At 36.4% G+C, this 13,738-nt stretch overlaps 1 protein-coding gene across 1 annotated transcript; it reads right to left on the bottom strand.

Moving 5' to 3' along the window:
• Positions 1-10: 10 nt before the first annotated feature.
• Positions 11-10,526, bottom strand: LOC118804504 (pancreatic secretory granule membrane major glycoprotein GP2-like). The gene is made up of 5 exons (XM_036564989.1): positions 10,479-10,526; positions 10,106-10,179; positions 9,980-10,006; positions 1,286-1,336; positions 11-438 (listed from the first exon to the last, which is right to left on the bottom strand). Exons 2-5 carry the CDS (start codon positions 10,152-10,154, stop codon positions 11-13), a joined length of 555 nt encoding a protein of 184 aa, XP_036420882.1. The 5' UTR covers positions 10,155-10,179; positions 10,479-10,526.
• Positions 10,527-13,738: the final 3,212 nt, after the last annotated feature.

Raw genomic sequence — 13,738 nt, 5'->3', positions numbered from 1 at the left:
CCAGTTTTGCTCAATAAAAACAAGATGTTAATGAAAGCATGAATACATTACTTGTACAGTAAGCCATATTGCAGTAGATTGGACGAACAAACTCATAGATGTAGTAGTTGTCTGGACATGCTTTCACTCTTATTTGGGTAGATGTGAAATAACAGCAGTCACTTCCTTGATTCCCACAGACTTGGCGAGTGACCACTCCGTCCTCTATCTGAGGATGAGGACCATTGAGCCACAGAGTGTAGTAACTACCACACCTAGATGTAGGAACACAGCTCTCTGCCATACGGATGTTCATCCCATAAAAGAACAGTCGGTACCAGCCGTTCCAGATGAAGTTTCTGTCACAGATGCCTGATCCAGTTTCATTGTTGGCTCTCCAGGGTTGATCCAGAGAAGTGTAGTTATTGCAGGGGTCGTAACTGGGGCGGCTGCCAGTAACTGTCATGAGAAAGTGTTGATTTCATTGTAAATGTGAATTATTTTCAAAAGCTGAGTATTTTTTAATCCTGTTTAACTTGTGTCGAGTTTAACACTCTTTAAATTAGTTTTTTTCTCATTAGACTTCTGGTCATTGACAGTGTTTTGTTTAGGTACAATATATTGTCTAAACAAGTCTCAATTTATCGTTTGACCCTATCTTTCGAATATCACTTTTTTTACTTCTTTAAATAATATAGATACCCAGTGGGAAATTATCAAGTCTGATGACAGAAGCTTCCAGAGCCCTGAACAACTAATGTTTCAGTATAGTCTAGTGTACATAAATGGGAAAATGATTAAACTTTTGCAATTATATCCATGTTAGGCTAGTTATTAAGTTCAGGATTGTAAGGACAGTTAGTGAAGTTGTCAGGTTGGCAGTTGTCAAGGCTTTAAAGTGCCCATTTCCTACATCCTACAAGAGTGATATATGTAAATGATCTCTGTTCTGATTGGCTACCCAGTATTGTGCCTTATTTTTAAAAAAAAGCTATTTAGATAGGCTGCATAAGTCAATATATTCAATATATATAAATTAGTTAGTTTTCATCACATCACAGCAACAACAAATTTATTGCTTTATTTGCTTGGTTTCTTTAAGAAATAGAGTATTTGTTCATGACATGTACCCTTTAAATGAAATGTCCAAATAATTTTATTTCTAGAAGTCGAAAGAACATGTCATCCGACAAAATATACCTTCGAGATACCCTTTTTATTTCAATCAGTATCTTACAATGATTTTTGCATTGTTTTTTTAACTACCACTATACTTCTAAGTTTATATAATTTGGTTTTTGCCTACCTTCTGCAGTGGTTTGTCCTGTGGCAGATTGAGGAAAAGTTGTTGTAAAACCTGCAGTGAGATATTTAACAGAGATGTTACCTTCACCATTGTACTCCGCAGCTGCCTTATGGATTCATGGGTCTATCATCATGCTTAGTAAACAAATCGATTACAAATTGATCATAATTTATTCACCTAAACCTCTATCATGACAGTCTTGGTGAAACAGGAGTTATGTCTAATAACATAACTGCATTATTTTAAAAGCTGTTTATTATTAAGAGTATAAGAAAGACCCTCCTTCCTTGTTTAAATGTATTTAGAGATAATGTCAATGTGGTATTGAGTTCCATAGAAAAGATCTATGGCAACAATAAAAAGTAGCCCCTCTGCCTTATTGATTTGCAGATCTCAGTGCACATGTTGGAACAACTTAAAGAGACAAGCATTTACTGAGGTAAACAGATGCATGTAAGAGAGAAACATGTTATAAGTGATGTAGGAAGAAGTCCAAGATGTAGGCAAGATTCAAATAAATGAATTTCTGAAATAACTAGTCATAATTAAAGTTATACCTCCTCTTCTTTCAAGTCAAGTCAAGAGGCTTTTATTGTCATTCCATCCATGTACAAGTACACAGTGGCGCGAAATGACGTTCCTCCAGAAACAAGGTGCAACATGGAACCAAATAGACAGTACAGACAAAATGCAAACGTGCAGACGTCAGTGTGCAAAACATTAAACTAGAAACAATACAATAAATACGATAAATAAAACAGACATTAGACACAGAAAACAGACAGGACAGTGCAGTGCCGACACAGCACTCCTTTCTGAGCATGAGGTAGTGGAATAAGGTGCAGAGATATTTAACATGCTGTGATATGTGAGTATACGCAGTCAAATTATGACAAACGTGAGCACAGCAGTTACTGAGGTATAATATACAGTACTTTAGTAGAATACAGTATTGTCAGCAAAATACAGTATTAGCAGCAATATACAGTGTTAGCAGCAATGTTCCAGATAGTGCAAGTAGAGCATCAAAAAGTGTGTTTGTGTGTGAGTGTAGAGTATGTTTGTGTGTGTGTGAGAGAGTGTAGAGTATGTTTGTGTGTGTGTGAGAGAGTGTAGAGTATGTGTGTGTGTGAGTGAGAGAGTGTATAGTATGTGTGTGAGGGGGATTTCAGTTCAGTCCTTGTGAGTTTAAAAACCTGATTGCTTGAGGAACAAAGCTGTTGCAGAGTCTGGCAGTGATGGCACGGATGCTCCGGTACCTTCTGCCAGAGGGCAGCAGTGAAAAAAGTCTGTGTGAGGGATGGATGGGGTCGTCCACAATGCTGGTGGCTTTGCAGATGCAGCGTGTGGGGTAAACATCCATGATGGAGGGGAGAGAGACCCCGATGATCTTCTCAGCTGTCCTCACTGTTTGCTGTAGGGTCTTGCGCTCAGAGGCATTGCAATTCCCAAAGCTGGCGATGCAGCTGGTCAAGATGCTCTCCACGGTCCCCCTGTAGAACATGGTGAGGGTGGGAGGGGGGAGATGCAGTCTCCGCAGGAAGTAGAGCCGCTGCTGGGCTCTCTTGGCTATGGAGTTAGTGTTGAGGGACCAGGTTCTCTGTGATGTGAACATGTGATGCTCCTGACGATTTCCACAGCAGAGCCAGTGATGTTAAGTGGGAGGTGGTCACCTCGCACTCTTCGGAAGTCAACAACCATTTCCTTAGTTTTGTCCACATTCAGAGACAGGTTGTTGGTTCTGCACCAGTCCGTTAGCCACTGCACCTGTACACACTCTCTGTATGCTGACTCATCGTTCTCGCTGATCAGACCCACCACAGTCATGTCATCAGCAAACTTGATGATGTGGTTTGAGCTGTACTTTGCAGTACAGTCCTGAGTCAGTAGAGTGAACAGCAGTGGACTAAGCACACAGCCCTGAGGGGCACCTGTGCTCAGTATTGTGGCGCCGGAGATGTTGTTGCCGATCCTAGGTAACATCCTATAATTATCTTCTTCTTTCTGTTTCCTGTGGAAAGATTTGTGCACCCCACCACCTCTCTTTACCTCCTCCTTGTTGCTCAGTCCTAACTCACCATCATTTCTTTACTCATTAGTGGAGGGTCTTTTTGCTTACAGGAATAAGAAAAGATGTTCAGCATGGCTGAATGGCAGATATGTTATGATGAGCTGTGCGGTGAGAAGAGGCAGAAAAACATTTACAGTAATTCCAAAGTTCCTAAAACTTCCAAAATTTAAAAATACTTATTAAAATATACTGTTACTGTTCAGCGGCACAGTGCTGTCGCCTCACAGCACGAAGGGCCTGGGTTCAATTCCCTGGCCGAGGGACAGAGTCTGATTCCAGCAATAACCCTGCTAAATAGGTGATGTTCAAAAAAGTATCATTGTCTGTCCACTTCTAATGTTTGGAAAAGAAATTTTCTGTCCTGAGAAAATGTAAGTTGAGGAAAACCTGCTTGAAAACCTTCAAGCTCTCTACTTTATTGAGGATTATAAGAACTTTCAGCTTTTTCATGCCAAAAACCTTCAGATTTTTTACATGAATTTACAAATATATTTACTATGCCCCATCAACTGTTACATGTACAAATATGGCTTTTACCAACATGAATTTCTTGTCCAGATTATTTCTTCCAAAAACTGTCATAAAGGAGGGTCAATGCCAATAAAAGATTTCCTCTAAATATTTTAGAGTTCTATTCAAACCCTTAAAATCACAGGCTTACCTACTAAGGCTTATTATTCAGTAACTACAGGGACTTCAATGCAAACTGGTTGTGCTATTCTTAGGTTATAGAAGTAAAAACTTTGGGCCTGCTGGTGAGCTCTGGCCATTTAAGTTGTTAGACTCTAAATGTTGTATTACATTTTCTAACAACAGCCTTAAATGTCACCAGTACTGATAATATTATTGGTCAAATTTACAAGACTAACAAATTTTATTTATTTTTAATACCAATCAGTCACCATGCAGTGGTGATCAAGTTTAGCTTGATTCCATCAGCCTCAATGTTGATAGATGACTGGAACATTTTTGAAATACTTTCAGAATGTTTTTCTTCCATAATAGTTGTTTATGTCACTTGTTTGCAGGAATGAGCTTGTTTATCCTGTTTCACTGCTTTTCGACACAAGTAAGCTTCTCAGAAGTTTGATAAGTTAAATTAAAACACAGAAAACCCTAAGAGAAATAGTAACATTTCACTGTAAGGCAGTCTTCAAAAGACTACATGACACCTACAGAAGCCCTTCTTAACAACTGACATAGACCTACCTAAACATTCATGAACACTCCAATAGGCATCATTTGTCTGAAAGGTTGAATTTGCCAGCTGATATGATAATGCTTATTAAGATCATTACAAGTGCTCAGGAAAATGCTTAATTCACCTTAATTATTTCTTAATAATGTCTTAATAAGCAGCCTGTTATTTACCCACTACTGCTATGTTAGGGATTAATAAGCACATTGCAAGGACATTATAAGAAGGAGATACAACAGAAGAGTGTATCCAATGCACAATATATACATTAATGCAAAGCTTAAATGAAAGTGCTTAAATGTCAAAAACACAGTAAAAAAGAATTGTCTTTAGTGGCCGAAAGTGCGCAAACTATGGAAAGGAATGCTGGAAGAGCAGTCCTGCCCTGGGTGTTATACTCTCAGGGGATATGTGACCTTTAATACGCTTACATAAACAGTACAGGGTTTATTTAAGATGAGATAATTGTCACATGATTAACAGGAATATCAAGTTACGCTCACACCTTCGTTTGCTATCACTTTCAGTTGAAAAAGCTAAAATGAAATTAAAAGGGTTGCTTAAAATAAGAAGCCAAATGTTAAGAAAAAATGAAAACTGTAATTATGTCAAGATGTTCAGTTGGAAAAAAGAAACAAAGAACCAGTAGCACTACAATTTTAAAAATGCCATCAAAAACTGTGAATACAATGATTTTTATTCAATATCTGGCATTCTGTGTTGCACTCATTTTGCTTTCTTCATAAAGAAACATGCAATAGGTCAGCTTTGTACAAGTACTGGAGTTATGCACAATATATTCAGAAAAGCATGATGTATTATATTGTGACATAAATTATCACAATAATGATATATATTGTCATATTGTTCAGCCCTAGAAGGTGATGATTGCAAACTGTGGGCTCAAAAGAAATAAGCAGACAAACAAAATGTTTAAGGAAGAGAGGCAAAAGGCACTGCCCTTTTGCTCTTAATAACTATGTTAAATGCACACAGTAACCTAACTAAGCTCTTAGTTAGTCTAAAAAAAACTCAAGCAAAATTGGATCATTCCAGTTTCTTTGACTTAGTAAGAGCTTAGTTGTTCTACTATGTGCATGCAAATGTAGACATTGCCCTTTTGCCCACAATAGCCTTGCAGCTTCTAAGCACAACTAAAGAAGCACCTTGGACACCAGCCATGTCCTAGCTGATCTAACTGAATTTGTAATAGGAAGACTATGTAATTTTGATTTTAACTGAACTATTCCTTAAGCGTATTCTACTTAGTATTCCTTAGGTGTATTCAACTCCGTTCTCAGTCTTGGATTTTGAAATTACTGGTTGTCAACTGAACTGTTGATATAACTAATACTACTTGAAAACACCTAATTATCAGCTCTTCTTGGGCCGAATGAGATGTGTTGTGACTGAGCAGAGCACCAGGTCTCTGTGACGTGAAGTAGATACCAGTGATCGCCAAATCCAAGAGCACAATTTAAATTCAATATCAGGAGTTAGACATTTCTACTTCAAACTGATATTAGTTAGCTTATAACTACAGCTTATAGCCTTTACCAGAACTATATTGATAAATACTGATATGTCATAGCTTCTTGGTTCCTGTACTCCTAGAAACCAAAAGGTGCTGAAAAAATCAATGTGGAAGTTTTTGAGCTGATATTCTAGACAGTAATTGTACCACAAAAATCAATCACACCAACAGACTCACACACCACACACATATGCATGTACATATATATATATATATATATATATATATATATATATATACTGCTCAAAAGTAGCTTTGAATTATAAATATACAGATAACCCGAAAATTCCAAAAATCAAGAGTGAAAAATGTATTTTTCACAAGCCTGGCTGAGCATCAGTTGTGCAAACTCATGTATTCAATGCCTAGAAGAGTTCAAGCTGTCATCCAGAAGAGATATGTAACAAAATACTGACCTAAATGACATACTAAAAACTAACCTAAAATAATGGAAAGACACTAATGTTGGTTCTGCTGATGTTTTGTTTTACTTGCCTTACATACATTTTCAATTAATTCTCTGGATCTTTTAATAATGTTATGGAATGTAGATCCCTAAATCCTTTGTGATCATGCATTCCTAAACTGTTGGACTATTCACTCAACCCCTTAAATGGCCAGGGCCAGCCAGGGGGCCCGGAACTTTATTACACACTTCAATAACGTGAGAATAGCTAATTTGCATTGAAGTCCCTGTAGTTACTGTATAACAAGCCTAAGTATGTGACAAGACTGTGATTTTAAGTGGTTAATCAGTTTTTTGCAAAGTGGAAACCTCAACCCATCTTTGCTTGTAAATGACCAAGCCTTTTGTTGATGCTCCTTTTATACCCATTCATGATAGCATTCACCTGTTTACTGTGGAAAGTTCGATCGCTGCCCAAAGGAAGATTGATCGCTGCCCAATCCTCTGTCTTACATTGCCCCGTCCCAACATTTTTGGAATGTATTAGGCATCAAATTTGGAATTGGCTTATATTTACAAAAATCAATAAAGTTTATGGAATAAAATATTAAGTATCTCTTCTCTCTGTTGTTTTCAAATAACTACTTGTAAAAGAAAAGTTTACAAATCACTGCCTTCTTCTATTTATTTATAGTTTAATTTTTTCTATGAGATTGGATACTTTATCAGGTATCTGTATAGAAGCTATCCATTATCATCTTGTCAGTCTAAGTGGTTTTTGTTTTGTTACCTGATATTGTCAAACTAGTCATATCACAAGAATGGCAGTCCTGTCATGAGGCTCCTGGACTGGCAGGTTTTTTCACATGTTTTTGCCATGAGCCTTAAGACCAAGAATGTCCTGAATCATTTTTCATTTTTGTTTCCCCAACAACAACAACAACAAAACAACCCTTAACAGAAGGCCATGTCACATGTCATAGTCCTAAGACTATATTAATGGTGAGGACTTTCAGTGGCCAAGCCAACTTTAGGGGGTCCAAATTTCATAAACCCTAAACATGTGGATTTTAAATAAAAATGCCCCAGAAAATGAGATGATGACCCATTCCTTTTCTACAAAATTATAACACTGGATGAATGAGTAACTTAATAGCTGCTGTTTTTTCCACATGTAGTAGTGTAGTGAATGCACTGTAGGGCATTACATGCTACATGACATATTATTAATTATACTTACTGCATATAACAATATTAGTTAAGCGACACTCATTAACATACCCCTGATTGCACACCGTCGTCAAGTTATATTTGCACTCTCTCACAAATACACTATATGTCCAAAAGTTTGTGGACATCCATTCTTGTTAGTGAATTCAGTTGCATTATGGTGCAACCACTGCTGACACAGGAGTACAAATACACACAGAATTCAACTGTGTTCTCTGGAGCAATGGAGCTCCATCCAGTATCTTTAGGATGAGTTGGAGTGATCCAGAACTGATCATCCAACATCAGTACCTGACATCACTAATGTTCTTTTGACTTCATGCAATCAAATCCTCACAGCAATGTCTCAATGTCAAGTGTAAAGCTCCCCCAGAATAGTAAAGGCTGTTACTCTGCACCAAAGGGGGTCAAACTCCTTGTAATACTCTTGGATTTTGAAACCAAAAAACAATGGGTAAGCAGGTGTCCACAAACTTTGGCCACATATATATATACTCACTCCTATTCACTCAGTGCATGAATGTGCAGCTCAATAAAGCACTGGAGCTTGGAGGCTATATCCTGACTCCCATGTATTCGTTTGAATGGAGTTTGGCTTGCTGTTAAATTGTGTACTTATATACACACAAGGAGAACAGTATAAATATAGGATTTTAAACATTTTCAGACTATGCATAAACTGCGTAAATACAGTTCATATACAGTACATATAACCATAAATACTTTATAAAGTATTTCTTATCCTGATTAAAAAGATACATAAATAAATCTGTTTAATTTTGTTAGCAGAACACCTCATTTAATTGAATGAAAGTAAGAGTATATCATTTAACTTAAGAAAAAATAGAAAAAATATGGGGGCCTAGTCAACGTGGGACCCCCCTGCACATTAGGCCCAGTTTTCCCCCTTTACCATCCCCAGTAGTTACACTATTGCAGCTAGTAGCATGAATGAGAGTTAGGGGTTGAACCCAGGGTGGCCACTCCAATTTCAGGGGTAGCCACCAGGACCACCCCCTCTGGCTTTGTTGTTGAACTTAACTGGTGCGAGGAATGACTCTGAAACTGACAGCTTCATCTATGTTCAATGTGTCAATGAAGAGATGACGTGCCAGTCCTGCTGCTATCATAGCTCAAAATATTATTGCAAGCTCTACACTGTACATGCATTGACATGTCGACCAGATCATAATGTATACACAACAAAGCATTTCCAGACTCATTTGAAATTTTTTGTGAGTTTTTTTTTTTTTTCCATTAGTGAACAATCAGGCTCACTCTACATAGTGAAACATTGCATAATATAATGCCTCCTGCAACTCAGCTGCAACAGTTGCAGCCATCTCAACTTGTGAAAATGGTTTAATGAAACAACCAGTTAGGACTCTTAAACACTTCATGTAATCGTGTGATATGATATCTATTTTTCTCCTCTCTCGATGTACCTTTTTTTTTTAACCGTAAGTACCCTTGATGTACCCTAATAACAAAGAGTCTTTGAAATGCAAAGAACGCTGTCCTCAAAGATGACAAAAATATTACTACTATGCAAGTGTAAATAACACATCGCAGTTGCATGAAAGTTTCATCGTGGAAAATCAGCCTTGGTAAGACCTGTTTTGTAATGTGAAACTTGTGTAAGCAGATTTCCATAAATAAAAATAAATATTAGAGTCTGCCAGTCTTCTTTAGTGAGGCAAATATAGAAGAGAACTAACATATGGGGGAATGAGGGGAAGGTCACCAACAGAAAAGCACCACACGATGCCAGTAAACACTAGTTAAACTCAAAAGAGCATGATAAAGCACCACCACACACCACAAACACATATTTCAACTAATAAACAACAACATTAAAACATGAAACTAAATAAAGGCTGTGGAGAGACGCACAGCATTCTGGGAGTCTTCTATGTGCTCCTCTCCGCTCACCCAATTGGCCAGTCAAGTGGTGGTACCACAACATACTACACAAAAATTACTCGCAAATCATCCCAAACCCATTCAAAAATGTTGTCATGCCCTCTGGGATGGGTAGCATATCTGTAGGGTGTGTCTGTATGTTGTGTTAATGGATGACTTAAGAATGTTTTTTTTTCAAGCTCTGAAATTATACAACACATTCTGACAGCCGAATGTCTCTTTCGCTTTGACTATGAAAGCCGTTGGTGAATTGCTTAATAAAGAACAACACCAGCAGTAATATAAACAACAAAGTGGACAGCCTGTAGAAATGTGCAGAATAGAACAATTACCTGTTTGTTGTCCTTTGATCAATCCTCCTGAGAGAGAAATAATAATTTTGATGGTTTAATAATGATCATTTAAGTTGCTTACAAAAAAAGCAACTGAACATTTATAGTAGTTATGCCAGAACTTACCGTTCAATAGTGAGAGCAGTGCCACGCAAAGTGGAATTAGAAACCACATTGTGGTTCTCTGATCCCAAATCTACCTGAAATATTCAATTTAATAAAGAAACGTGTCTGAGAATTGATGGTTTTTTCAATTGTGTTATGTTAGTAGTTATGCTATGTAATTATGTTAATAACATGTCTTAATATTTACCAATTTCTCATGCACTTCTAAAAATTGGTTGGAAAGGGTCAGCAAAGGAATGTGATTTTATTTGAATTTGAAGTTATATTGTTCTGTATTGTACTGGACTTGTGTTTCTTTTATACTAAACAAAGGCAGAAAATATGAGTACTATACAATGGAGGATAAATGAAGATAAGTGGCTGCATTTCTTACCTGAGAAGCCACTGCAGAGCTAACTCAGTCTCTCTCTCTCTCTCTCTCTCTTTGAGATGCTGCTTCTGCTGCACCTGTGTCATATCTGTACCTTCATTCATGTATATGGGCGGGTCATAAGCAGCAAAGAAACCTCCAGAAGAATTCAACCAGTTTTTTTTTAAGAACCTACACGTGTGTTGTGCAACTATCCAAAATAAAACTAAAAACAAAAGGCCTTAGTAAAACAAAAGCAAATGTTTCATATATAGTTAGACATTGGAATGGTCATCATATATGCTAATACTAACTAATGCTAAATGTGACAGTTTTTACATCAAGTACAGACAAAGTGCAGTGTAAGTATTGTGGACTAAATAATGGTAACCAAACATATTCAGCACCCAGACAATCAAACTACTGGAAACTGCACTGGAAAGAGCAGGTTGTAGGTATTAAACTGATGATAGAAAAATATCTCATAATTGGATAATTGTGTGGAGTAATAAGATGGCAAGTGTAAACAAATGTGTACTAAATTTCACTGTCATGTAACATGTTTAAGCAGAAAAGCAAATCTGAATATCTGTAAAGGGTCTCACTGTATTTGAATAGTTCGCTATAGTCCTCTATAGATTATCTACAGATGTTCAAATTGTAAACAAACTATCTGTTCAAACTCAGTTGATTCTAAACAGTGGTGGGGTTACAGTTAGGATTTGGACCAGAGTTAGGGTTGGGTTTAGGTTTTGGGTTGAGGTTAAGTTTAGGGTTAGGATTACAGCCAGGTTTAGAATTAAATAAAATAATGGTTAATTAGTAAATATTTAGTTATTAATCTTTATAGTAAATTGACTATCTAAAAAACATCTAAAAAGGACTATCCAAATAAAGTTTTACCGGAGGTTTGCTAATGCCAGTTTACCTCAGGATGTCTGTATTGTTTATGAGAAATGCACACAGGATAAGAAATCTTGTTCTCAATGACAGAGATGGGAATGACTGCTCATTTTATGCGCTGCCTTCATTACAGAAAAGTAGAACATTTAATTTAGCCATTATTTAATTTACCTTAACCATTTACCTTTCTTAAGTGAATGCAGTGCATCATTAGCCTCACCATTAGCTTAGAAATTCACAGCAAACAGTCATAATAGTTAGTTGATGAAATCAAACTTTTTTCTGTAATTTTTATGCTCTCAGTCGTACACGAGACAAGACAGTAACGTTACATGCCAGCTTGGGAGCCTGAAGTTCGCTTCCTATTCACCTTATATGGTCCAGCATGTACATCTGGTGCAAGAGGCATTGTAAGTGCTGCACCATTTAAAGTGGAACGGAAAATTTTTTGAAGTAGTGGGTGAGTAAGAGACTGCTTTGAGTGTCTCAACACTAAAGGAAATCCCTTTTCACAGAATATGACAATAATTTTACCAACATGTCAATTTGTGCAGGATTAATATGACCTAAGGTCATTCTTATCGCTCATTTTACAGATGGTAAGAGGCTGGAATCTTCACTGACTCACACAATTGGTAAAAATGTCTGACATGGCACATTTGGACAGGATAAAAGTCACTAAGAAATGCTGGTAAAAACTACATTACCACACCTCCTCATATAAAACTAATCCTTTCCAAATAGGGCTTAAGACATTTGAAAACATAAAGAGATTATTACTTTACATAAAGTTCAAGTTACATTGTTACATAAAGGGTTTATTACTTAGAAACAACATTGTGTCTGTGTTGAAAAAGAAAAGTTATTCTTACTAAGGTTTTAGCCCTTTTAAAAAAAATACTTTTCCCATTGTGAATATATGTGAATAGTTTTACTATCACCTTTTTAATTCAAACAATTATTAAATTATTTTATTGTGTTTTTGTTCTTTTTCCAGTTAATAGCTAGAAACTATTCAGGGTATTTTCAGTGTAAGGTAATTATTATTATTTACCCCAAATAATTACATAATAATTTGGAGACTGTTCTGCATACTTACCCATAAAATAGCTAGAACCTATTTGGTATTTCAATGTGTCCCTTAAAATACCAGGCTTATTACATGATGGGGCTTATTATTGAGTAACTAAAGGGACTTCAAAGCAAACTGGCCAAGCTATTCTTAGGTTATAAGTGTGTAATAAAACGTTGGGCCTGCTGATGGGCCCAGGCTATTTAGGGGTTAAACTGTCTCCATCATTTTACCCAACACAGGTACCTAATACATTTGGAGTTTGTACATCACACTTCATTTTTTATTACTTATTTATTCATTTACTTACTTACTTACTTACTTGCTTACTTATGTATATGCCCACCTGCACCATGCCCTATTATGAGAGAAATGTCATGGTATGCCAATAGACAATGAGGCAAAAGTTAAGAATCTCTTTCCTGGCACCACACAATAACGTCTTTGCTCTGGAACTGGCCAGTCCTGCTTAAACAGTGGTGCAGGCATGCACAAAAGTCTACATGGTACAGTTTGAGTAGGAGTTGTTTATATGTGTCTGTAACGTGATTTTACTTTCAGTTCATTTTTAGTTTCTGTTCTCTACAAGGAAACTTCACCCAATGTCTGATGGATGCCAAATTTTTGCCAGCCACTTCTTTCCCACTACTACCATACTACTACTACTGTCATTACTACTAACAATCTACTTACTTTTAAAAAGTGGAATTATATGAACCCCTATTGTAACAACGAGGGTGTTCGGTCCATCTGACATTGTCTTTAATAATTGTGTAGTGATGCATTAACAATAGGTACAATGACACTGTAACTACTATTGATGTATTCACTATTCTGGATGGATTATGGTAGCATTGCTTATGTAAATACACATGTGTACCAACTTCAGGTTTAACTCATGTAATTACATAAGTTTGTCTTGATAGTTACTGACAGTTACTGATAGTAACTGCACATACTCACTCAGGCAATTACTCATGTGCAATTACATTTATATAAATTCCTGTTATTCTCACAAAATTTTTCTGATTAATTGCAAACATTATGAGAGTGTTTACACTAACAGTATTTACAAACATTTTCTAATATTCAGCTAGCTGTAGTAATATGCTTGTTCTGTTACAACCTAACAAAAGTTCTAGATTTAAGCCCTGCTGTAAAGTTATGGTACATAGCAACAGCAGACATTTTATCTTGAAATATAACAAACATATTAATTATCCGATTAATATGTAATTAATTAAAAGATGACTGTAAATATATTTATCTACACAAAAATAACAGCAAAATCTATGTATTAACCATAAAT

This window comes from Colossoma macropomum, unplaced genomic scaffold (genome assembly GCF_904425465.1).
Source record: "Colossoma macropomum unplaced genomic scaffold, Colossoma_macropomum, whole genome shotgun sequence".
Taxonomy (NCBI): domain Eukaryota; kingdom Metazoa; phylum Chordata; class Actinopteri; order Characiformes; family Serrasalmidae; genus Colossoma; species Colossoma macropomum.
Note: the sequence above shows the minus strand (reverse complement) of the source record. Positions and strands in the feature narration are given on the sequence as shown.